General features: G+C 41.0%; 1 protein-coding gene across 3 annotated transcripts in view; it reads left to right on the top strand.

Annotated features, from left to right (window-relative positions):
• The window catches only part of LOC144518011 (netrin receptor UNC5D-like), a 343327-nt gene that overhangs the window by 288015 nt on the left and 30706 nt on the right, over positions 1-24606 (top strand). For all 3 annotated transcript variants that reach the window (XM_078250348.1, XM_078250346.1, XM_078250347.1), the window contains one exon: positions 9556-9727. In XM_078250348.1, coding sequence (XP_078106474.1) covers positions 9556-9727 — 172 coding nt within the window. The remainder of the gene's footprint in view (positions 1-9555; positions 9728-24606) is intronic.

The following is a 24606-nucleotide window of genomic DNA, read 5'->3' on the forward strand; positions in this document are numbered from 1 at the left end:
CCCAGTCAAGTGCACTCTAAAAAAAAAAATCACAATTTTACAGTAAATTACTCTAAATTTTTACAGTACTTTTTCCGTTTTTTAAAAATAGTATAAAAAACAGTAAAATTACAGATATTATCTATAAATTAACAACCCGCCTGTTATTTTACGTGTTATGCCAATAATGACAAACTACAGTTATTTCCCATTTTTTTTAGAGACAAATTACTGTAATAATTATATTTGCCTGTTATTAAATGTTTTGCTCGTTATATAAAAGGTTTATCTCCATGCTGACAATTTAAGATTTTCATTTTCTAACTTTTTTCTTCTTCTTTGTTATTACTGTTATATTGACAACAGTCTACTTGTTTTAATGACAATTTCAATTGACACAAACTTATTGATAGATTGATTCATTCATTGTGATTAATTACTTATTGACTGAGATTGATTGTGACTGGGATTGTGATTGAGTCAATCATAGTTACAGTATTACAAACAGTATAGATTATAATTATTTTATTGTAAATATTGTTTTCTAATATTTATTAATATTTTTAAATCCAAACACTTGCTTTAGCAATATGTACAGTGTTAAAGCCATTTGATAAAGCCATTTGAATTTGATTTGTATGATTGGTCAATGTGGCTGTCATCCAGGAAACTGGCCAATGAGCACTGAGCTCGCCTTCATTTGAAAGTAGCTACGTCAGTTTGAATGCTGCAGGACTTCAGCGCTACTCTGTTGCTCCACTCCTAATGAATTACATGGATCATTACCTGGATTATTTTACATCTGCATGCCAAATTATTATTTGAGTTAATTTGAGTTGTGGGATTTCAACGGCGAACAAAACAACAAAACAAAAATGGGAATATGGACACAGTGGAAGAGTCAGGATCTGTTTGCTCTCCTAACATGAACTTCACGTTATAACTGTTATCCTGGCGATATCAGGTAAGAAAACATTTCCCTGTTATTTTTCTAAGTTAATAACCTAATGTAATGTTTGTGTTCATATCCATAATTTAGACTGTAACGTTGTCAGATTGTTAGGTTAGCTAAATGCTGAGTAATTAACGTTAACTGATGTTACAGGTAACTTAATGTGGTAACATTTCTAACATTAGCTTGTTAAGCTCGGCATGATTCATGTTGGCAAAACACAACGTTAATATTGAGTGTGGTTTTAGTCGAGATGGTTTGCTTGTTCTGTTTACAGGCAGCAACTATTTATAATACCATTAACGTTATGTTACTAACATTACAGACACTTGTTGCTGAGTCAACCTAATGTACAGCTCAGTAATAGCGTTAACTTACGTTACGTTGTTTTAACGTAATTGTATTTGCTTGTGTAATAACGGTAGCAGTTTTGGTGAGTGGTAACAGCCTTACTGCATTCTGAAAATATTAATTTAAAAGGAATAATGCAGCCTAACTTCTGGTCACAATGTGTGTGTGTGTGTGTGAGAGAGAGAGATGACTGGTTTAATGTAATGTTATGCTCATTAGAACTAACTGGAATCGATAGTTACGTTATTGTAACTCCAGATTCTAGGAGTATAGGCGTAGCCCTCTAAGCCACGCTATGAGTTTATCCCTTCGCGCATGCGCAGTTGTGAAGATTTTCTTACTACTTTTTAATACTGTATATAAACTTAGCGGACCCGTTGCTCTGCTCCCACTTTTTCTTCAAGCAAGCAGTATGAAGAAGATTATGAAGACCTCCGGCTCCAGCGGCGTCCGCTTCTGCCCCTCTTGCGAGACCGGCTACATCTTTTCGCTGGACCTCAACCCCCGCTGCGAGATCTGCCTCGGCGCCTCTCACGCCGGCAAGGCTCTCACCTCCGACGCCCGCCTGCCATCTAAAGAGCTCCAACGGCGGGCGGACGTTTTTCTGGCTTTTGAGGTCGACGGAGAGGGGGACGGCAGCTGGGCAGACCGACGTGACACCGTCGACGCCCTGGAACCGCTGGAAGAGGGTGTCTTCGACGGGCACGAGTCTGATGACTCGTCTCCCCCGAATGACTATTCCCTCACCGGTTTTCCTTCCTCCCCACTGAGAGGACTGGAACTCCTTCCCACTACGGCTCTACCCGTCTCTAGAACGGCCAGGGGCGCCGCCTCAGCGGTCTTCCCTCTGCCGTCTGTGGCCCCACCCTCCACCATCAGGGCTCTTTTTCTGGACCTGCCGGACATCATTAAAAAGGCGGCGGACCAGAGAGGCATAGCGCTCCCGGCGGAGCTTCCAGCACCCACTCACGGCCTCCTGAGCGGTGACGTCTACTCTCAGGAACCGCCGTCCAAACGGGCTCCACTCTGGCCGCTCTTTACGGAGCTTCAGCCATTCGTGGAGGAGGCTCTCTCGGGAGCAGACCCGTTGCTCTGCTCCCAACATAAGTTTTTTCTTCAGCTAGTGTAACTGGAGCAGGTGGCCCGGATCTTAGAGGGCTACATACATACATTATATATATATATATATATATATATATTCCATATATATATATATTCCAGAGACGGAATCTGAATACAGGAGATAATATGTGAACACAAGCACTGGGAAGCACAAACAGAGCTAGAAAGCTGAGATACTAGGAGTGGAATCACTAGTAGGTTACTGAGCCACGTTACCACAGGAATGGTTGAAACGAACTGGCGCTGAAGAGCTGAACAGCCCGAGTAGATAACTGTTAGGTGATTAGTGGAGATGTGATGCAGCTGAGCTGGAACCTTCTTATATACTGTCTATGGCTGGAACAGGGCAGGAGAGAATGACCACGCCTCTTGACCTAGATTCCCTGGGACACGCCTCTCGCCACAGCAGGTAGGGACAAACACACAGACAACACAGGGAAAAAGGAAAGAGGATAACGGGCAGGACAGGGAAACAGACACAGACCCATGACATTTAATTTCTGTATTGGTGTTTGATGCTAGTGTTTTTACTCTCAGTCTCAGTGAGGATTGTTCATAGTGTTTCGCTGCACTGCGCCTGTGTAGAGACGTGTGAAGAGTTGTGTTGTTTGGAATGAGTTTTGCAGGTGATGTGTACTGTTAAAGGTGCACTATGAGTTCCTGCATGGTTTCAGCGCAATTTAATTTTTGTCTCAAATCGTAGGCATCTCTCCTTGATCCGCTAGCTGCCTGCCCCCCTGAACACTGTATACACTGTGAAAAAGCCTGGTCTCGGGAGACAACACAGGGGTCGTAAACGTCAAACACTAGAGGCACAGGCTGTGCACCTAAATACAACAAACCACTCCAGCCAATCACCAAGATGGTTGGGGGAGGGGGTGGGGGTTAGAGACAGTAAGTTAGTCATGACAGTTACGGAAACATGGGGGGAGGGGTGAGCTTGCTCTGTTTTGTTTGAAATTTACTTGGAACATCAACAGAAGTGGCCATGCAGGAACTCATAGTGCACCTTTAAACCTACATTGTGTAATTTTTTGAGTTGATTCTCAGCAAAAACCCCTTTGTTCTTTCACAAATACTATGTGCTCATTCATGTGTAATTACTTCCACCAACTAATCAAACTATTCTTGTAAGCATAGAATCTGCCATTTAGAATCATTCAGAATACATATGAGCGAGTCACTCGAATGACGGCAGCCATCTTTAAAATACATTAGCCAAAGAGGGACATACCTCCACTTTTCGCCCTCTTCAGTGGCACCGTGACGTATGCCATGGGGAGATTATTCGCCAGGGAAGCAAAAAAGAGAATTAAAACGCGACAGACAAAGCAACAAGACCAAAGTTAATATTGGAGTGGCTAGAACAGCTGCATGTAAACAATGAAGACGCTAAGAGCTAATTTCGGGTTTTTATGATGATCAAAGCAGGAGAACTAAAACAGCATGTCTTTGCTAGATACAGTGGGGCAAAAAAGTATTTAGTCAGCCACCAATTGTGCAAGTTCACCCACTTAAAAAGATGAGAGGCCTGTAATTTTCATCATAGGTACACTTCAACTATGAGAGACAAAATGAGAAACAAATTCAGAAAATCACATTGTAGGATTTTTAATGAATTTATTTGCAAATTATGGTGGAAAATAAGTATTTGGTCAATAAAATAAAAGTTCATCTCAATACTTTGTTATATACCCTTTGTTGGCAATGACAGAGGTCAAATGTTTTCTGTAAGTCTTTGGGGTTGAGATCTGGAGACTGGCTAGGCCACTCCAGGACCTTGAAATGCTTCTTACGAAGCCACTCCTTCGTTGCCCGGGCGGTGTGTTTGGGATCATTGTCATGCTGAAAGACCCAGCCACGTTTCATCTTCAATGCCCTTGCTGATGGAAGGAGGTTTTCACTCAAAATCTCACGATACATGGCCCCATTCATTCTTTTCTTTACACGGATCATTCGTCCTGGTCCCTTTGCAGAAAAACAGCCCCAAAGCATGATGTTTCCACCCACATGCTTCACAGTAGGTATGGTGTTCTTTGGATGCAACTCAGCATTCTTTCCCCTCCAAACACGACGAGTTGAGTTTTTACCAAAAAGTTCTATTTTGGTTTCATCTGACCATATGACATTCTCCCAATCCTCTTCTGGATCATCCAAATGCTCTCTAGCAAACTCCAGACGGGCCTGGACATGTACTGGTTTAAGCAGGGGGACACGTCTGGCACTGCAGGATTTGAGTCCCTGGCGGCGTAGTGTGTTACTGATGGTAGCCTTTGTTACTTTGGTCCCAGCTCTCTGCAGGTCATTCACTAGGTCCCCCCGTGTGGTTCTAGGATTTTTGCTTACCGTTCTTGTGATCATTTTGACCCCACGGGGTGAGATCTTGCGTGGAGCCCCGGATCGAGGCAGATTATTAGTGGTCTTGTATGTCTTCCATTTTCTTATAATTGTTCCCACAGTTGATTTCTTCACACCAAGCTGCTTACCTATTGCAGATTCAGTCTTCCCAGCCTGGTGCAGGTCTACATTTTTTGTTTCTGGTGTCCTTTGACAGCTCTTTGGTCTTGGCCATAGTGGAGTTTGGAGTGTGACTGTTTGAGGTTGTGGACAGGTGTCTTTTATACTGATAACAAGTTCAAACAGGTGCCATTAATACAGGTAATGAGTGGAGGACAGAGGAGCCTCTTAAAGAAGAAGTTACAGGTCTGTGAGAGCCAGAAATCTTGCTTGTTTGTAGGTGACCAAATACTTATTTTCCCGAGGAATTTGCAAAGTTGCATAGTTGAAGTGTACCTATGATGAAAAATTACAGGCCTCTCTCATCTTTTTAAGTGGGAGAACTTGCACAATTGGTGGCTGACTAAATACTTTTTTGCCCCACTGTAATTGCAACTATGCAAGAAGCTTCACCTCTAGATGCCTGTTTGAAAAATGTATCCATGCACCCCATAAAGTGTCTGCATCAACTTAAAAATGGACAAAAGCACAGTGGGACAAGCAGGTGGGAGACTACAAGCAAATAAAGATGAAGCTAATGGAGCGTGCTAATGTGTGCATTTATTAAGCCCGCCGTCTCCTCTCCTGGCCCAATCTGCCACTTTGCACGGCTCCCCAGGTCCCCAAGGAGTGAGTCATTCCTCACTTTAAATAATGCACCTCATCTAGGGCCTTAAGAAGCTGCCGTATAGTAGAATGGAGAGAGTCTGCTAACCTTTTAGGTTGCTACCGGACTGTTGGGCTGAGTTACAGGAGCAGGTAATCTGCTCCTTGCCTACACTTTACATTATATGTGTGATCAGGCTCAGCGCTGTTGGCTGAAGGATCGAGAGCTCTCTTTTGGCCAGTCTTGAGGACATAACAGAAAAACTGACTGTGAGCTTAGAAACATAGGGAAGAGGGTGAAGTGGTTGTGCAATGAGATGGCATGTCAGATATTGAGGCAGTAACTGGAAAGTCTGGAGAGGATGTCAGCAGCCAGAAGGAGCATTTACTTTGACGCAAAGTGTGCACACACAGCTTCAACACAATCATAAAGTTGATGACAACACGACCGTCATCAGCCTGATCACCGACAGCAATGAGATGGCCTAAAGAGAGGAGGTCAGAAGTTTATCGGTGTTTTAAGCCCCCAACGTCTCCTTCCAGGTAGCACTGCCTGGAAGGCACTAGGATTAGGCAATGGTTATGGTTAGGTTTGGGTTAAAACACAACGCCCAGGATAGGGTTAGATGTTAAGGTTAGGGTTAGGTGCCTTGAAGTCAATAGTCGCAGCGCTGCCTGGAAGGAGACGTTGGGGGCTTAAAATACCATCTTAGTGCCAAGACAACAACCTCCATCTCAACGTCAGCAAAACAACTGTTATGCAGCAGGTATGTAGCCTATATATTTGTCTGGCATCTGGTTCCGCACAACTAGACTCACAGCTTCATCCCACAGGCCATAAGACTTTTGAACTCTTGAGCTCTGAGCTCTCTCATCACATGTCACTTTACCCTTAAACCATCAGTTTGTCTTTATATACCTTGCTTAAGAACTGTGTACACCTGTGTATTTGCAATACTGTTTACACAAATTATATTACTTAATTTATATATATATATATTTAATTTATATTTTAGCCCTATATCTTAACCTGAAAAAATTGTGCCATTTAAAATGCAGTGCTTTGGCCTAAATATGTATGCTAATGTTTTGTTAATTAGCACTTAACACAAAGTACAGCTAACACTGATGGGGATGTCATTAGTTCTGGAGGCATTTGGTTATAAACCAAAGTATTCATTATGGCTCATCCTCTGGGGACTATAAATATCTGTACAGAACAATTACGACAGTCCTTAGAGTAGATATAGAGATATTTCACTGGAAACCATGATTTGCATGACAATACATCTAATAGTTATTGAGATATTTCAGTCTGGACCAAACTGATTGACCGACATCACTATGGACCGACAGACTAGCATTGCCATCTCCTGGAGCCACACTTGCTTGAATAATAAACACAAGGGTGCCATTATAGTTTATTTGAAGGTTTTATGAATTGTGTGTTATTATTTAATTATGAAAGCCTGTAAGTGCGCCTCATGCTGCTGGTGCCATAATCTCACGTGAACGTTTTTTGCAATTATAAAGCAAATAATGTTGTAGAGACGGAATTGCCGGGGCCAAATTTTTGTCCCAGTCCGCCCCTGCCAGTGAGCCAATGAAATACAATCTAAGAAAGACAGTTTGAGTTAACAATTTATTTATAGTACCTGTCTTGATCAGATGTCACATAGTGCTTTACTATTAAAGACAAACGCAAAACAAGAAATACAGACACTGGACGACGTGTTTTTCGTCAGGAGCCTTCTGCCAACTAATTTTTTTCACACAGTGCTACTGTCTTTCTGGAGATGGCCCGTACCTCCAAAACAAAGTGGTTGATGATCTGGCTAAACTGTTTGCAATCTATGTGGTCATCTGACTGCTCATATATCTTGTTTCTTTCATGTTTCTTTCTTGTTATCATAGATAAACTGATAGAAATGATGGTCAAAATACAAAAATTAGTTGTTATGAACTAGAATTGTTTTTTGATATGCAGACTCTCTTACAGCAGATTGTGTTGAATCTAAAACTATTTTGATACTACATCATTAGGCATGCAGTGCCTTTTTCACCTGTGCTGGAAAAAAATCCTGCAGCCTGGCTGTGTAGCAATAACACATATTCGAGGAGTAAGAGTCCACAATACATTTCTTATGTAGCAGCAGCAACAACAACTCAAAGAGAGATATTAAACACATACAGTATAATGGTTCTGATAATAAATAAAAAAAATGTTAAATATGGAAAGTTATATGAAGATCAGAGCCTACAATCTTAACAATGCACACAGCAAGAAAGGAGCTGCCATGGACAACACCAGGCCCAATGAGGCTGATCTTCAGGCTTCATTAAGCATTTCACACTAATACAACACACACACTGACGCATTTCACACTGTTGTATACTCATTTATTGCACACATGCTTAGAGTGCAAAGAATGTAGTTGTGCAGGAAACTCAATGCCATGCAATTTTTTTACATACCTGCAAAAAAATGCATGGTGATATGATGCTGAAAAGCCAACCCGTTCTCACTCCCAACTTGTCAAATACTGGCACTTGGTCAGTGGCCATTAGTGTCAGATACCGATTCACAAAGCACTCTTTGAAGTAGTTTGGGGTGGTGAACAACATAGGACTTTCACACAGGAGACCGGGGTTCTTGTCCTGTTGTCCTGCGTGCCACTTAAACGTACATTTTGTTTACCCACCATCAGTGTTGGGGAGTAACGGAATACATGTACCGGCGTTACGTATTCAGAATACAAATTATGAGTAACTGTATTCAGTTACAGTTACAATTTAAATAGTTTTATATAGTATTTAGAATACAGTTACATTGTTGAAATCAATGGATTACATGACGATACTTCTCTGTTTCACGAGTTTATTCACTCTCTGAATAAATTAAGGCAACTCCATGCATTTCCCAGAAGCCCCAATATGAAAACGAAAAAATTAGCTATTTGTGTGATCACTGATAGAGGTAGAGATGGAGCTGGAACCGGCACAACAGAGCCAGGGCAGGAATGCATTTCTATCTTGGAAATTCAAACAGCATTTCACGTTAAAGAAAGAACAAGGAGAATGAAATATAACTGTGCAGTGCAACCTCTGCTTGCCAGCAACCAACCTCCTTTCAGCGTCCAAATTACTCCACCTCAAACCTGAAGAAGCATCTTGATGTAAGTTATTTTTTTAAATTAGCCAAGGGTAGTCATCTGCTGTAGTTTTACTGGTCACCTTGCTATTTTATAGTTGATGTACGACTTTACATTCTCCTAAGTGCTGATTTACTAGCCCCATAGCCGTTGAAAGACTGACTAGCCCCGTTTGACATGCTAGCTAACGTTAGCTAAAATTAGCTCGTGGTAGCTTAGACTGTGGTTACATTTTTGTAGTATGCAGTTCGGGACTACAAATACAAAAATATATCTGCTTGTTCAGGTACATATTCAGCCAGTTGGAACAGAAGAACACACCAGAATAGGCCTGTTTAGTAAGCTGTATGTGATGGCCGCATTCCTACACTTATAAAATGCAATTCAATGTGGAAGTAATCCAAGTATTCAGACTACGTTCCATTTTTGGGCATGTATTCTGTATTCTGTAACGAAATACGTTTTGAAAGTATCCTTCCCAACACTGCCCACCATCAATCTTTTTCTAACAAATTGGTTTTACCCCTGCACGCCAAGGGGTCCTGACCCAGAGCGTCAAAAAGTGACATCAAGGGTCCTGGCCAAGCGCGTTGAAGAATGATGCCAAAGGGGTATCCAGAGCATTAAAAAGTGACGCCAAGGGGTCCTGACCAAGCATCAGTATTTGACAAGTTAGGAGTGAGAATGTATTGGTGGGAAAGCAAGAAGCAACCATCAAAAGGCACAATTACAGGATGTCTAAACAGAGTAATTCTGCTGACATATCACCACGTGTAAACATAGGCTGTATCTTGTCTCTGCAGGTCCAAAACTTCTTTTAATGTATTTTTTAAATGTGTCTCATTCTCTCTGTGTGCCTGTGTGTGTGTGTGTGTGTGTCTGTCACGGTGTGTTTAGTGTCCAAACACTGGAAGGCTGTGAAATCCTCCTGGGCCCAGAGGTGATGTATGCTCCTCCGGGCCTGGACCTCTCCTGCCCAGTGGCCATGACCATCGCTCACTGCGCCAAGGTGGACACCGAGAACTGGAACATCCAGCTCAAGAGGAAAACACAGGACAGCAAATGGGAGGTGAGAGCTGCAGGCCCACACATGTCAAGTACAGTACAGCCCATCAAGATCTTCGCTTGAGTCAGACATGGCGCTTCGCTCTCCTCTGTTGTCCTTTTCCTCAATGGCTCTATTCTTCTTTGTAGCTAAATGACAACAGGAATAAAGGCAGGGTAAACCCATCAAACGTCAGTGTTTCCACTGCTTATGATTACATTACAAAGCATTCTACACCTTGAAGACTAGATTATAAATGAAACTGAAGTGCAGATTTTGTAGAAAAAGTAAACACCAAAAAAGACCAGTCACAGCATAAAAGTAAAAAAGTATATGCACTAATGATTTCACCATAAAGTGTCACCATATTGAAGGCTGTAATCAATGCATGGCTCCATAAATAACAGTAGCTAACCCTTTGTTTTTACCTGATCAGGATTTAGATGTAGAACCTTTTTCCACCCACTGACCACCTGTCTTACATGTATGTATGTATGTGACCACCATACTGCTCGTTTGTTGTTGTTTACATGCCTTAAAATAGCATGTTGCTCTATGCAACTGCAGCAACATCTGGATCTAGCAACCTGGTAAAAAAAAGCCTATAATGCTAAGATGACAAAAGAAAGACAAATAAACTAAATCAGAAATCAAATAAGTAGCAGCGGACCCGTCAACACATCATAGAGACCTGTATGCCTGTATGCTTTCCTTTCAGTTTACCCATCTGTTTCTTTATTAGCTTATGCAATTACAGCAAATATCTTAACCAGCGGGTTGATTGTTGGCTTATGTTGCCGTAAACCTTAAAGCTGCACTTATCAATATTTGTTATATTAACAATGGATGAAATGACCATCTATAATGTGAAAGGAATTGCTTATAGTGCCAAAACTACGTCAGGGATAATGTGGAGCGAGGCGGTCGTTATAGCGCAGTGAATATGACACATGCCTTTGGTGTGGGAGACCTGGGTTCCCACTACGATACATCAACCAATGTGTCCTTGAGCAAGACACTTAACCCCTAGTTGCTCCAGAGGCGTGCGACCTCTGACATACATAGTAATTGTAAGTCGCTTTGGATAAAAGCGTCACCTAAATGACATGTAATGTAACCCCGACAGGGTGATGCAGGACCCCAACGCGAAGTGGAGGGGTCTTAAATCTTTCTGCTTTTATCCCGCTTATTACATGGCTACTTACCAAATAAATCAATAATTTGACACAAAATATTGATTTAAAAAGGATTTTATTGATTTAAAAACTATTGTATTGCTTCCGTGAAAGAAAATAGTCCGTTCCATCTCTACGGTTGGAACACTGCATCCATAGCAACGTAAACGCTGTAGCTGTTTCATGCAACCTTCCGTCTGTCACTCAACACCACAGTATCTCCCCCTCCTTGCTTGGCATCAGACTGGTGTGTGTGTTGTTCCAGCGACGAGCTCCCCAAAAGCCAGCTGTTTGCAGCCAATACATTTCTGGCAAAAGCCTGTTATATTTTACCTTCAAAATGAGTCGGACTGTGATGGTGTGCTGCCCTGCTGTTGCTAGCTAGGCGGACAAATTCCTTCAACCAGCTTGCTGTTTTAATCGATGTGGGTTGACACATTAGCTGAGGCGTCTTTAAGTGAGCTAGCGGGCTATCAAAGCTGCTCTCGTGGTCATTATAATTCACATGAAACTGAACATTTCCGTTGATGGTGAAGTGACACAAGGTGAATGGGACTTCTTTGGGAATATTTAAGTTGACGTTTCTGTCATTCATCTTGTTTCCTTCTTGCACAGTCGCTGCAGTTGACACACCTGTAAACACAATGTTGCAATGTAACTAATTCACTTTGTTGTCCCTACAGCTGAAGTTACGGCTTAGCGATCATAGACTATAGGCTATATGAAGATGTAGCAAAAGGCGCTCACTAGATCTGCTGTCATTGCCTGAATTGGAGGACAGGATCTTGCTCCACGTTTCCCCACTTTTTGCCACAGATTTAAACAACAAATTACCCGGACTTCTTTCAGCGGATTGATGGAAATCCTCCAACGTGATCAGAACTCCGTCCATGGTGACGCTCTGCTATGCATGGCAACAGTCTGTTAGACTTAGCAATGTTCTGTTATAAATAATTAGCAGACGGCAGAATGCCGTTTTATTCAATCAAGCCGTGTAATAAAAAGAATTAAGCCCCAATTCTGCAGTTCCCTTCACCTTAAGTGAGTTCAGCCGCTTTTAGCTTGTTGTTTTGGTTCTCTGACTGTAAAACGTAATTCAAACATCCTTGTTTCATGCAGCAGCTGACAGCTATTAAGCAAAACAGCTCCATACACTCAGCATCAAACTGCAGACAGACATAGTTAGCGACAAGAGGAAAATGCTAAATTCTAATGTTAAAATGTAGGGCTGTCAAACGATTATTTTTTTGTGATCGCGATGAATCGCTGAATTTCTATAGTTAATCGCGATTAATTGCATATTTTATCACATGATTAAAATTCTATTATTTTGCATTTCAGAACTGTTTACATATAGTAAATATTAACAATGGAAAGCAATTCTTACCAGTGTATCTTGACTGGGAATCAAATTAATGCAAAGAAAGTTACTTTATGAATTTGACTTTAAGATTTGTATTTGTTTAGTATTTATTTACTGTAAACAAAAGAAAAATGTGTGAATCTGTCATTATTGCACAATTCCTCCAAGTACCTAACTAAAAAACCCTATCCTTACCAGAGTCAATATAGTGTTTAGTAACTCCTAAATAATTTTGATTACTCACTGACGTCCAGTGATCACCGGTTAATGAGACAGCGTTTGCAGCACATTGCAGCAGTTCCAGTTGGGCTGCTTTCTCCGTGTCATACAGGCTGTGTGTGCGTGAAACTACTGTCCCCCTCGACGGCAGTGTATAAGACGGGTCAGAACATGCCAACCGCAGTACGTCTTTAAGGTCTGCAGTTAGTTGCCACCCATTTCGCAAGAGCTGTAGTAATTTTTGGGGATTTGGTTTCATCCACAGGTCGGCAAGTAGCACTCTCCAAAATAGTGCTCTTCTTGAGTGGGTAGCATGCTAGTGGGTAGCATCAACCTGAGTCACATTAATTAGCTCGTAGGTGGTAGCTCAAGCTTGACGTGCTTCGGTGATATTTTAATTCGGCTTTACACAATGTGCATGTGGCTTTCGACTTGTCTACGAGCCGTCCGGGAGTTTTGGAAAATAAAAAGCGTCATTCAGCCCTATTAAAATGACAGATATGTTTCTTAAGAGTTAATGGAGACCAAAAGTAAAGCTAGCTAGCTAAGATGAGAATGAATATTGGACAAAAACACAACTCCAAATTAATTTAAATGAATTACAACTTCTTACACACATTTGAATGGCATTTGTCAAATAATGTCTAGAGTAAACTTTTGAAATATAAAACTCTTTTAATTTATAAAATGTAAACTCTGTAGGTTCATTTGATCCAAAGGAATGCAATGAAATTCAACATTTGGTTTAGTGCTTCTTTCATTTTGCAGATTTTTACACAACAGGTGTGTGCATATTTGTCTGATTAGATTATCTCATGTGAAATGCATCGGAATGACAGCAGGACTAAGCATAGTTTACAGTATTTTCTTCTTGCCAGTATGACAGCTCATTGTCTTTTAACATCAAGATCGGTTGTCTTAGTTTCCCTGTTTTTTTTAATTTTTACTATTCTATACGGTATGTAACAGATGGCACTCAGTGTAGAGCAGTGAGATTTGTACATGGACGTTAAAGTCATGTTCCTTGACATAAGATGCCATGGGTTGTTGACTCTGTTATCTCCTTCTGTTAGCTGACTTTTATATATGGGCTTTATGTGATAAAAGGTCCTGTTAGTCACAATGACATGTGTCAGGTGAGTTATGTTTGAGCCATAAAAGACTACTGGGGCTTTGTGGGTGAGCTCATTGATTCCGCCTTATGCTCTCTGTGGGTTCAGAGGGTGACATAAGGCCACATGAAGGCAACACTGCTGGTCCAGCAGGAGGATATTAAAGAAACAATTACAGCATGTAATGGCCAGGAAGAGGCATGGACGCTGTCATTCAGTAGGGAAGTGGTGGTGGTTGCAAGGGCAGTATCGATTTCTGGATCAGGAAAGACATGGCATGGTGAATTTAGATGTTAGGAAATCAAAAGGAGTCGAGGAGATTGTTTCTCTACTGACCATGACTCTCCATTTGCCTCCTCAAACATCTCCCAACCCCCATTACACATTTAACATCAAAACACACACACACACACACACACACACACACACACACACACACACACACATCCACGCACACCATCAACACCAAACAACCAAGAGGTGCAACTCACGCAATATTTTGTGTTTCTTGTTAGCTTCGCTGTAATGCTTGGAACAGGACACATGTTTTTTCCAGCTCTTTATGTGTATGTGTTGCAACAATGTCCCCTTTCTGGATGAAGTCCCAACAGCTTAATCCCAAACCCAAATGCATAACAAGCCCAATCGCTGTTGTCACTTTGCATTATTTGCTTTTGTTTTTGAGCAATAACTGGCAAGATGATAACAAGACAAGAGAAGGGGTGGAGGAGGGATAATGAAGAGAATATTCATTCATGCGGTAATGTAAATTTGAATCTGATGTAAAGATTTGGCAAGCCGACTATGGGTCAGAATAATGAATTCCACAGGTTTACCCCTGGCTGGATGTCAGCGCTTAGAAGAGCTTGGTATTTAGAGGATTTGCCTGATTTCTACATTATCTGCTTTTGTCCTGAAAATATTTTTTCTAAACAATGGAGATGTCTGATATAAAGAATAGTCAAGAGCTGCAGCAGCCTCTGCATGCACAACTGTTTTACTACAAGCAAAAATGCAACATAAAGGACCTTCATCTTCAGTTAATGAAACAGCTTATTTCTGACAGTCATTAGAAGGTTTGCCAGATGTGGTCCTGGTTGCAATTATCATTTTCCCCCCTTTTTAAAGCAGTCGTCCAGTACAAAATGCTCAGAGCAGACACGTGTTTTTGGTGTGTGGGCATAGAGAGCATCTTGCCATACTGTAGCCTCACTTGGTCCAATTTGTTGGCTATAAAACATTATTATACAGTAGCAAGACCATTTCCCATTTTAGTAACCATCTTATCTATATTTTTCACCCATGATAATCAGTGTTGGTACAAAAGTAACACAATTACAGTCATGTATTGCGTTTTGCTTTTATGCAGTAATACAACGCATTACTAATAAAATGTTATAATAATATTATATAATATTATACCCGTTACAATCTCAGTAATGGCGAGTTACAATGCATTTTAACCCAACATGAAGTGGTGTTTTGTTTTTTTAAGAATTCACCAACATCGCGAAATGGCATTCGGCACCAGAGAAAAAAGAGTCAAAGAGTAAAAGAGCAACATTATTTCCTGTTGCTAGAATTTGATGATTGAGATGACTGCAGAGACTGATTCTACATTTGCGAGATGGACCTACTCCCATTATTTTAAGAGATTTTAAGAGTTATTACGCTGCCTTGAAGCAAGGTACTGTCCCGTCTCTTGCCCAGTGGTCAGAGCCAGAACCAGAGAAGGACAACATCTGTGTCCCAACAGGTAACGGTGTTGCGGTTGATCCCGTGGTGAAATTCATAAGCTACCTGCCAAGCCTACTTCCGTGGTTATTTTGGTGAAAGTAACTCAAACGTAACGCTAAAGTTATGTAAAGCATTACCATTCAGAGAAAGTAATATTGTAATATAACTAATTACTCGCAAATGACAGTAAATAGTCATCTATAATGTATTACATTTTGGAAGTAACTTGCCCAACACTGATGATAATTAGGGCCCGAGCGCCGACAGCGGCGAAGGCCCTATTGGAACTGAAGGAATTATTATTTTCCCGTTAAATTAATTGCCTTTTTGAGGGGCTTAACATATTCAAAAACTTACCAAATTTGGCGGTTGCATCAAGTCTGGTGAACATTTACGTATTTTAAGGGTTTCGGGAATAGGCGCGCAAAAATGGCTTGCTAGCGCCCCCTACAAGATTTAAAAAATTGAGCCCCTGCAGTACATTTAACGTAGACTCACGAAACTTGATACACATATCTATCATGTCAAGACGCACAGAAAACGTCATTGGAGCCATACCCTAAACCCAACAGGAAGTCTGCCATTTTTAATTGAAATTTCCAAATTAGTGTGATTTTGGCCATTTCGTGGCCCTGTCGGGGCGGCCATTTTGTGCATTTTGCCATCGAAACAGGAAGTGGGTGTAACTCGAGTGTACATTGTCCAATAGGCGATATGCACAGGCGAGCATGACATATTTGCAGTTAAATCTCAGGATGGATGTAAACCTCTGGTTATCGTAGAATGCTGTGCTACCGTATGCTAGCATTGAATGCTTGTCATCAAAAACATCCGAAACGGTTAATTTTCGTCGTTGTTGTTGTTTATCTTAATGTTTATGTTAATGTTTTTACTTGTAATATTTCGTCTTGACTTATAACACGATGACGTGTAAACGTACGAAAGTGTCCTTTCAAAAACGGGATGACAGCTCTTCCAGCCATCACTGCTGTGTGCCGTAATGTACAGTGTCTGCCAGATGCAATTCTTCTGTTCGTTTTTTTACTTTTCCCAAAGACAGTGAAATACATAAACGGTGGGTTATTAACATTCGACGAGTCAACTTTCTTACAACAAACACACGAGTCTGCAGCCGACACTTTCTAAGTGAAGATATGATAGAGGCTCCGACTCCAGCTGGGCACAGACGTCTGAAGAAGGGAGCTGTTCCAGTGCTGTTTCAATGGAACAATTTCAGTCTTCCAACCCCACGGCCCAGAGTTTGGGAAAGGACCGAGCGTCCCAACACAGAAACCATGAATGATCCGTCTGTGGAATTGGACTGTCCTCCTGACCATGACTACTGCAACAGTACTGAACCTGCTGCGCTGGATATGTCCCTTGACCACAATGAAGAACTTATTGTAGAGATAGCAAGGCTCCGAAATCAAATTGAGGAGATAACTATCAGCAGCAAGTTCTGCTTGGAGCGGTTTGCTGGATCTGATGATGACATAAAGTTTTTCACAAGGTAAATTAAAATGTCCAATGTGTTTAATATATAGGCCTATGTATTTGAGCTGTCAACAATGACTAGTATTATTATCTGTTTAAATGTTGCATGTGTGATGTGTGTTGTTGTAAGCTACTGGAAACCTTGCATTTCCCTCAGGATGAGAAAAGTATCTATCTAAAACTATCTAGATCTAGGCTATCTACTAGCACATTAATTGTATTTTAAAATACTGAGAAGAGCAGTAAGCAAAAGGACTGACGTGTGCGTGGTCCAGTTTCTGACCTTAGTGCCAAATGTTCTAAGATGTTGTATAACTGTCAATAAGGATGCTAACATGCTTGCAATTTAATGTTGTGTATGGACACTTAACATATAGAAATGTAACACGTATGTCCCACAGGTTTGCAAGTCATGCCCACCTGATGGCCTTTTGGAAGCAGATAGAGCCAGCCACCCGCAAGATCATACGGGTGACAAGAGCACGAAGTGTAGCAAAGACTGATGAGGTCCCTCACACTGGCAATGCAACGGTGAATATATTTTACAGTTGTTCTTACAAAGCAAGATATAGTGCATCATCTTATCATATTGAAAGTTAAGCCAGTAACAATCTATTTGTGTAATGAGGTAATAATGGAATTCTTTCTCTTTTCAGGTTCTTCAACCCACTGATGAATTTTTTCTCTTCATGAATTACTTGTCATTGGGTCTGATGCAGAAGGATCTGGCCCACAGATTCAAAATCCACCAGTCAACTGTAGGCTGCATCAGAAATACATGGGCTAACTTACTGTATACTGTACTAGGGGCTGTGGGTATTTGGCTGGATGAGGAGACTGTCAAATCTCACATGCCAGAGGTTGTTCAGGGTTACATGAAATTATTTTGGACTGTACCGAAATACGCTGCCAAACACCTAGTTCTCTTCTCCTCCAGAGTGAGGTGTTCTCAAACTATAAATCACACTGTACATTTAAAGGATAAATTGGGATGGCCCCTCACGGCGCAGTAACCTTTGTGTCGTCTCTCTATGAAGGTGCCATCAGCGATAAAGAGATTCTGAAGCAGTCTGGCATTGTGGCTATCTTAAACCCATCTATGGCCATAATGGTTGACAAGGGTTTCCTTGTAGAAGACTGTGTGCCCTGCAAGGTCCACATACCTACCTTTCTGTGTAAGAGAGCACAACTGTGAGCCAGAGGTCAGGAAGACACAATCTATTGCCAGACTGAGAGTCCATGTTGAGCAGCTCATTCGCAGGGTTAAGGAACATAAATTATTCAGTACAGTAATCCCTCTTTCATTGACGGGCAGCATCAATCAACTTTACACAGTTGCCTGTCTTTTGGTCAATTATGAAAATGGGCCCTTGGTTAAAGCCTGGGCAACCAATGGCTAATGTTGGCAGCACAATCCTAAAATGAACACTCATGGATGGCTATGGAACAAATAGGCTGTGATGAAATATGTTATGAAATTCATGTCTTTTTTTTTCAAAAATGTTTTTATTGAGCCACAGATTATCGTACAGACAGAAAATTAGTCAAGTCAGCGCTCACTTTTTTAGAACGGTAATAGTGAAGTTACAACTATTAATCTGTATACATATAATATAAAGAAAAAAGAAAGAAATAAAGAGAAAAAAAAATAGAAAAGAAAAAAAAAGAAATAATAAAGAAATGAGGATAGAGAAAAAAAAAGGTAAGAGTGCATACAAGAAAGTCTCATTATTTGTATGTTATAATTTGATATGTTACAATTTGTATATGTGACAATTAAAGGGGAACTATGCAGCTTTTTTTAGCTTAATTTACCTTAACTGAACAGCTTTAGAGTAATTGGAATGGTTATATGACTTTTTTCAAGTTGAATGGTGGTTGTGTCCCTTCCCCCTAGCGCCTGTGAGTGGGAAAAACACCTTTGCAACTTTTGGCCGGCGAGCCGCCGTCCACAGCGTCAGGAAGTATTGCGTGATATCAGGTCTCGCGATGTAACGAATTGCTTCACAGCACTGCACATATACGCCCATTCAGGAACCGGGCTAACAAGGTAGCAATGGAGTTTTTCACACTATCGTCATGGCTGAGCCGGCCAAAAAGGAGCAGAAAGCTAGGAAAGCATTGTCGGAGGAACAGAGAAAGAGGAAACGGCAGGCTAACGAGCGAGGAGTCAGACACAAGTAAACATAGGAGCTGCCAAATATCTATATGTAGGGGGAGCTCTATAGAGAAAAAAGCGAAGAAATTACCAAACTGCATAGTGCCTCTTTAATATTACAATGTTGTAAATAAGATGTTGTAAGTTGACAAAATACATTTTAAAATGATTGTATAATAATTCATGTGTCTGTTCAGTTACTTTTCATAGAGAGGTATTTTGACATGTATGTGTTAAAGAAAAACAAATCACATCTCTCTTTCAGGGAGTAAGCTCCCTGAAAGAGAGATGTGATTACAGTGCTGACATTTTCAAATGCGCTGCACGAAAATGTCATCGTGGGCACAGACAACAAAATCACACCATTCCATGCCTGTGATGAGTAACTGTCCCTGGACTTGCCAATAATAACAATGGCTTTCCTTCAATTTGTGTAGGCCATGGTCAAATCTCAGGAACTTGCAGTCCATGTAGCTGGCTACATTTGGGCATTTCATTTCAACTAGACCAAATGATGGTCGCTCAAGTGGGTCATATACCAACCTGTCAGGCGATGCACCCAGCCAAGGTGCATCCGTATGCACGTATGTCCGTATGCACGACTAGCCCACACTTTGTCAGATTAAGATTTTTTAGAACTGCATAGTCCTTCAATGCACCTGCTTCCATTTCCAGCCCCCTTTTCATTAGTGGTGTTTGTCTTGTCCCTCTGATAATTCTTTCTGCCAACTTTTCTGCTGTGCTTGTACCTCTAACATGGCTTACCTCCCGGAAATGTGAAGCAGTCACTCTCTCCTTCCTCAGTGAATGCCACTCGGGTGTTTCACTTTGGCATCTGGTTACTTCCTCGATCAGGTGTGACTGTGACAAAGTCACAGACAGAGAACTGAGGTGAAGCTTTTCTTGATCCGTCATGATCTTGTATGAACTGTCTGTTGGTTGTAAATGGTAACTGTCCAGTGGCACTTTTGGGAACGGTGGTGCATCCTCATGGATGACAACACTGTCAGGTGGAGGTGGTGGGTGTTGATATGACAGGATACTGCCAGTTTGTACCTTGCCAAAAATGGAGTCCACAAGTGGTTTGTCAGATGTGATGTTCATTCTGCAGATAAGGGGAAGAGAGTCTGGTTCCATGTCAGCATAGGGTTGAGGGTTGATGGGTCTGGTAGCTCACCGCTGTAGCCCTTGTAAAGTGTAGATCTGGAATAACAATATCAGGAAAAGTAAAGGGTTCACTAGGAAATACACCAGAATCTAACAGCGATTAATAACATTTATTTCGCAACACATTGTAGTCTGCCTATTTAATTGGACTCTGCATACCTAATTCCGCTTGCCGGAGTATCATCTGGTTTGGGCTTCACTACAACCATGGCATCCACAGGTCCTGGCTTCACTCCCTATTTATTTATGAGATGGTATTAGGAGAGATGCTAGTATGCATGTGACACAACTGTCTGGTATTGAAATGATACAAACCATTGTTCGTGGTTTATGCCACTTCTGCTCTGTTTCAGTGTACGAAAGTACGGGAGGGACGATAGACATGCCACATTCAGAGTAATGGGCAGTCTGATATAGTAATGCAACCAAATTATTGCATATCCCACACCCAGCCACACAGGAACAGTAGCTTTTAACAAGCACTGGCTGTGAATCACGCAATGTCATCTGAAATACACAGAAGCATAATTTAATGGGTTTTGAAAGACGAGGGTCTACAGCAGCAGGAGTAGGAGCAAAACTTGTTCTTTCTACTTTTTACTGGTGTAAGCAACTTATCTACTGTCTCGTGTCACTTTTGTGCTTTCTGCATCACTTTCCTACTGTCTTGCACCACTTGGCTATACTGTCTCCCACCACTTACCTATTGTCTTGTGCCATTTACCTACCTTCAAACAGTATTGGCAGAGCAGTAGGTGAGTGGTGTAACATTGTAGCCTAGTACCAATAACAACAGTAGAGTGAAGGTTTTGCTCCTAATTCCTCTTGAAAAGTAGAAACATCAAGTACAAAAGCAAGGAAGTTGGGCCATATGTTTATAAAGAAAGAAGTAAAGATGACAGGACAGTTTTGAGTAGAACATCAGCAGTTTGAAGAATAGCTGAGTGGAATATGTTACTGTCATTGCAGTCATTAAGTCAGGAAAAAGTAGTAATATCATTATTGTTTACATTTCAAACCAAACTCCAATTTGTTTACAACAGACCCAACAACAAAGCATGGCAATTCCCACTCAGCTATCCTGGTCTGTATTAGGCTACCACTGTTCAGCTATCATGAAAACCACTAAAGTTCTAAAGTGTTCTCTTAGCAATGGCAATCAAAGCTGTGGTAACATTAAACGAGTAAAACGTGTTGAACGGAACCTTGAACAAGTTCAACAGAACTTTGAACGTGTCACTTAATCTAGTCCTACTCTCAGCTGGTGTGGTGGCTTTAGTTTATTCATTGAGCGGTAGCAATGGGCTCTCACATAGATCTCATTTGTAGCCCTGTTTTTACCTGATACTTTCATAAAAGTACAAACACATGTTAAATTCCCATAGAGGCAGGCAGATTTTTATTTTTAAAGGCCAGTTATTTCATGGATCCAGGATACAGGATATCCAGATAAAGTTCCCTTGGCCTTTGGAATTAAAATAGTCCCACATCATCACATACCCTTCACCATACCTAGAGATTGGCATGGGGTACTTTCCATAAAATCATCTCTCAATGCAGATCAAACCAGCTATTAGGCTAACTGAAATAAAACCATGCCAATCTCTAGGTATGGTGAAGGGTATGTGATGATGTGGGGCTATTTTAATTGCAAAGGCCAAGGGAACTTTATCAGGATGCATAGTATCCTGGATCCATGAAATAACTGGCCTTTAAAAATAAAAATCTGCCTGCCTCTATAGGAATTTAACATAGGGGTGTACTTACTTATGCCCCCTGTATTTTAAGGAAGAACATTTATTTATTTACGATACATTATTCATTCACAAAGAAAATTGGTGTCCTTAAAGATTGGATTTTTCCTCATTTTTTTAATTAAGGCATTAAGATCAATTTCCTAAAGATGATTTTTGTATTCCTCTTTTTAGTCAACTTTAGCATGGGTGTCCTAATTTGTTCACGACTGTATATACACATGATTAAACTGAAGCAGGACGGAGTCATGACTTAAAACACCAAAGCAAGGCTCTAGCTCAGGCTAGCTAGCGTTAGCATATTACCTTCAAAGTTGCAAAGAAAAGAAGAAACTTAAAGTCATAGCGCCCCCTAGTGGCAACAGGAAGTAGGCCTAAAAGTCAACGTGCTATACTTTAACAAACTCCTCCTAGAGATTTCATACGATGGACTTCAAATTTGGTCTGTACCATCTCAACACCTTAAAGATGAAAAGTTATTAAAAGAAAAACTTTTTGTCAAATGGTGTGGGCGTGGCGGCCATTTTGAGTGTTTAGCAATGAACGAGAAAGTGGCTGTAACTACAGTGTACATTGTCATATCTGCTTGAAATTTCCAACAATCAACAAGAGTCCAGGCCTGAGGGCATATACAGGCCAATATTGACTTTTGGGCATAGCACCCCCCGCTGGCAACAGGAAGTCAGCCTTGTATAACAAACATCATCCGATTTACATGAAACTTATAATGTGTGGTCGACATGTGATACTGAGCCTCCCCCTATAAGTTAACCACGCCCACTTACTCAGGCCACTTCAACAGCATTTCAACCGTTTAAGGTAGACCCTTGTGTGAGGTATCATTGAACTCAGCAGGGAGTTTGTTTGTCATTGGTCATGGTTTGGCCCTCCCCTATGTTTAAGCCTCGCCCCTTTTCATAACTGGTGACCCATTTCTTGTACACTATTGTGTGAGGTATCATTGAACTCAACAGAGAGTTCCGTTTTCATTGGTCATGGTTTGGCCCACCCCCCATGATTTAGCCACGCCCCCTTTCACAGCTAATGAACTGTACAACGTAGGGTCTTGTGTGAGGTATCATTGAACTCAGCAGGGAGTTCAGTTTTAATTGGTGACGATTTGTGGAGTCTGAGTGCCGCAAATGCACAGTTGCAAGGAGCAGCATCCGCCAGTAACCCCAACGCACGCAGAGGCGCGAGGGCCCGTCCAACGCTGCTTGCAGCTTTAATTTATTTTTGTGTTTCCCAGTAGCTTCGTCTTTTTTACCTTCCAACACCTAATCTATGTAGAGATTGAGCATACATTTTTTGCCTAGAGAAAATATTGTTCCAAATACAATGTTGCACACCCAAAGCTTATTATAACTTATCCACGCAACCACAGATTTCAACTCCCCATTTAATTCAGAGTTTAACAACATCGTAGACGTGTATACTGTCAAATCATCTGCATACACTGAGATCTTGGTTTATTTTAAAACACGTCTACCTGTTCTATCTGAACTGAACGTGCTTGAGACAAGGGTTGGCCATGCAGCATAGGTTACCATGTTGATGTAAAAGTTAGCTAGCTTCAAGATACCCAAGTCAAGCCCAAAGGCTTACGTGACATACGTAACACACAGACAGATGGATGCCAAAACACAGAAACAGAAGTTGCTCTCTTCCCTTAAATGTTCTATCTTCTTCCATGTCCACCTTTGTAAAATTACAAACCTTGTCGACTCCCTTCAGGTCATTCAGTCAGAGATTAATGTTGTTTTGAAGAGCTCTTCTGCCGACATCTTGTTTGCTTGTTTGTGATTCTTCCTTCTCCTTTGAGTTCAACCTCATGTTTACCTAACCTTGTATTTTATAAGCATTCTGGGTTTGCTATTGTGTGACAAAAAACTATTTCTTTTCAGTGTAAAAGGGCAATTTCTCAAGATGTACCAGTGTTGTGAATTAGAAAGGGAAGGAGACCGGAGGGAATATGAATGAATACAGTCACGTCTCTTTGCGATTTCACTCTATTATTAAAAGGGTGCAGAGATCCTCAGAGCTTCTTGCTTCAAAATAATGACTTACCATTGAGGTCTAACCTAAAGTTAGAGAGAGGAGGGTTTTGACAACGCATAATACCTGCAAATGCACAGTGCTATTAAAATTTATTTCAGCTGTCATTTGAATACATACTACCCACAGAACACTCCTCAGGACTCCTAGCCACAGTATCTTGTTATTCAGTGCCATATTGCAGTGTGTTAAGCTGTCCTTTTGAGGATGTAAAAAGCATGTACAAAATGCATAGTAAGTGCATAGCAAGTATTCACAGAAGGAATCCAAACACCTGATATGAAAGTGTAACTTTTCTCACTTTATGTTGCATCTCATTGAGAGATACAGTACCAGTATTTGCCAACAGAAAATAAATTGGCCCCAGTGTATTGTGTGTATTTGAAAGGGGGAAGACATGAGGCCGAGATACTGTGAGATGAAAGGGACAGGTGTATGCTGGTGGCCTAAAAACAACACAAAGTTAGTTATTGTATTTCCATGTTGTTGCAATAATTTCCTATATGTAAAAACACGTTAGGATTATGAGATAAGTCAATAAATTATAAAGCGTGTGGCAGTTATGTCGGTGTTCTAATGCAACCCAGCAGTGAGTGAACAGGTGGGCGTGCTGTCTTGCAGAAGATGATGGCTGGTAAGAGGACTTTTGATTGGCATACTGCCAGTTAA

This window comes from Sander vitreus, chromosome 5 (genome assembly GCF_031162955.1).
Source record: "Sander vitreus isolate 19-12246 chromosome 5, sanVit1, whole genome shotgun sequence".
Lineage (NCBI taxonomy): Eukaryota > Metazoa > Chordata > Actinopteri > Perciformes > Percidae > Sander > Sander vitreus.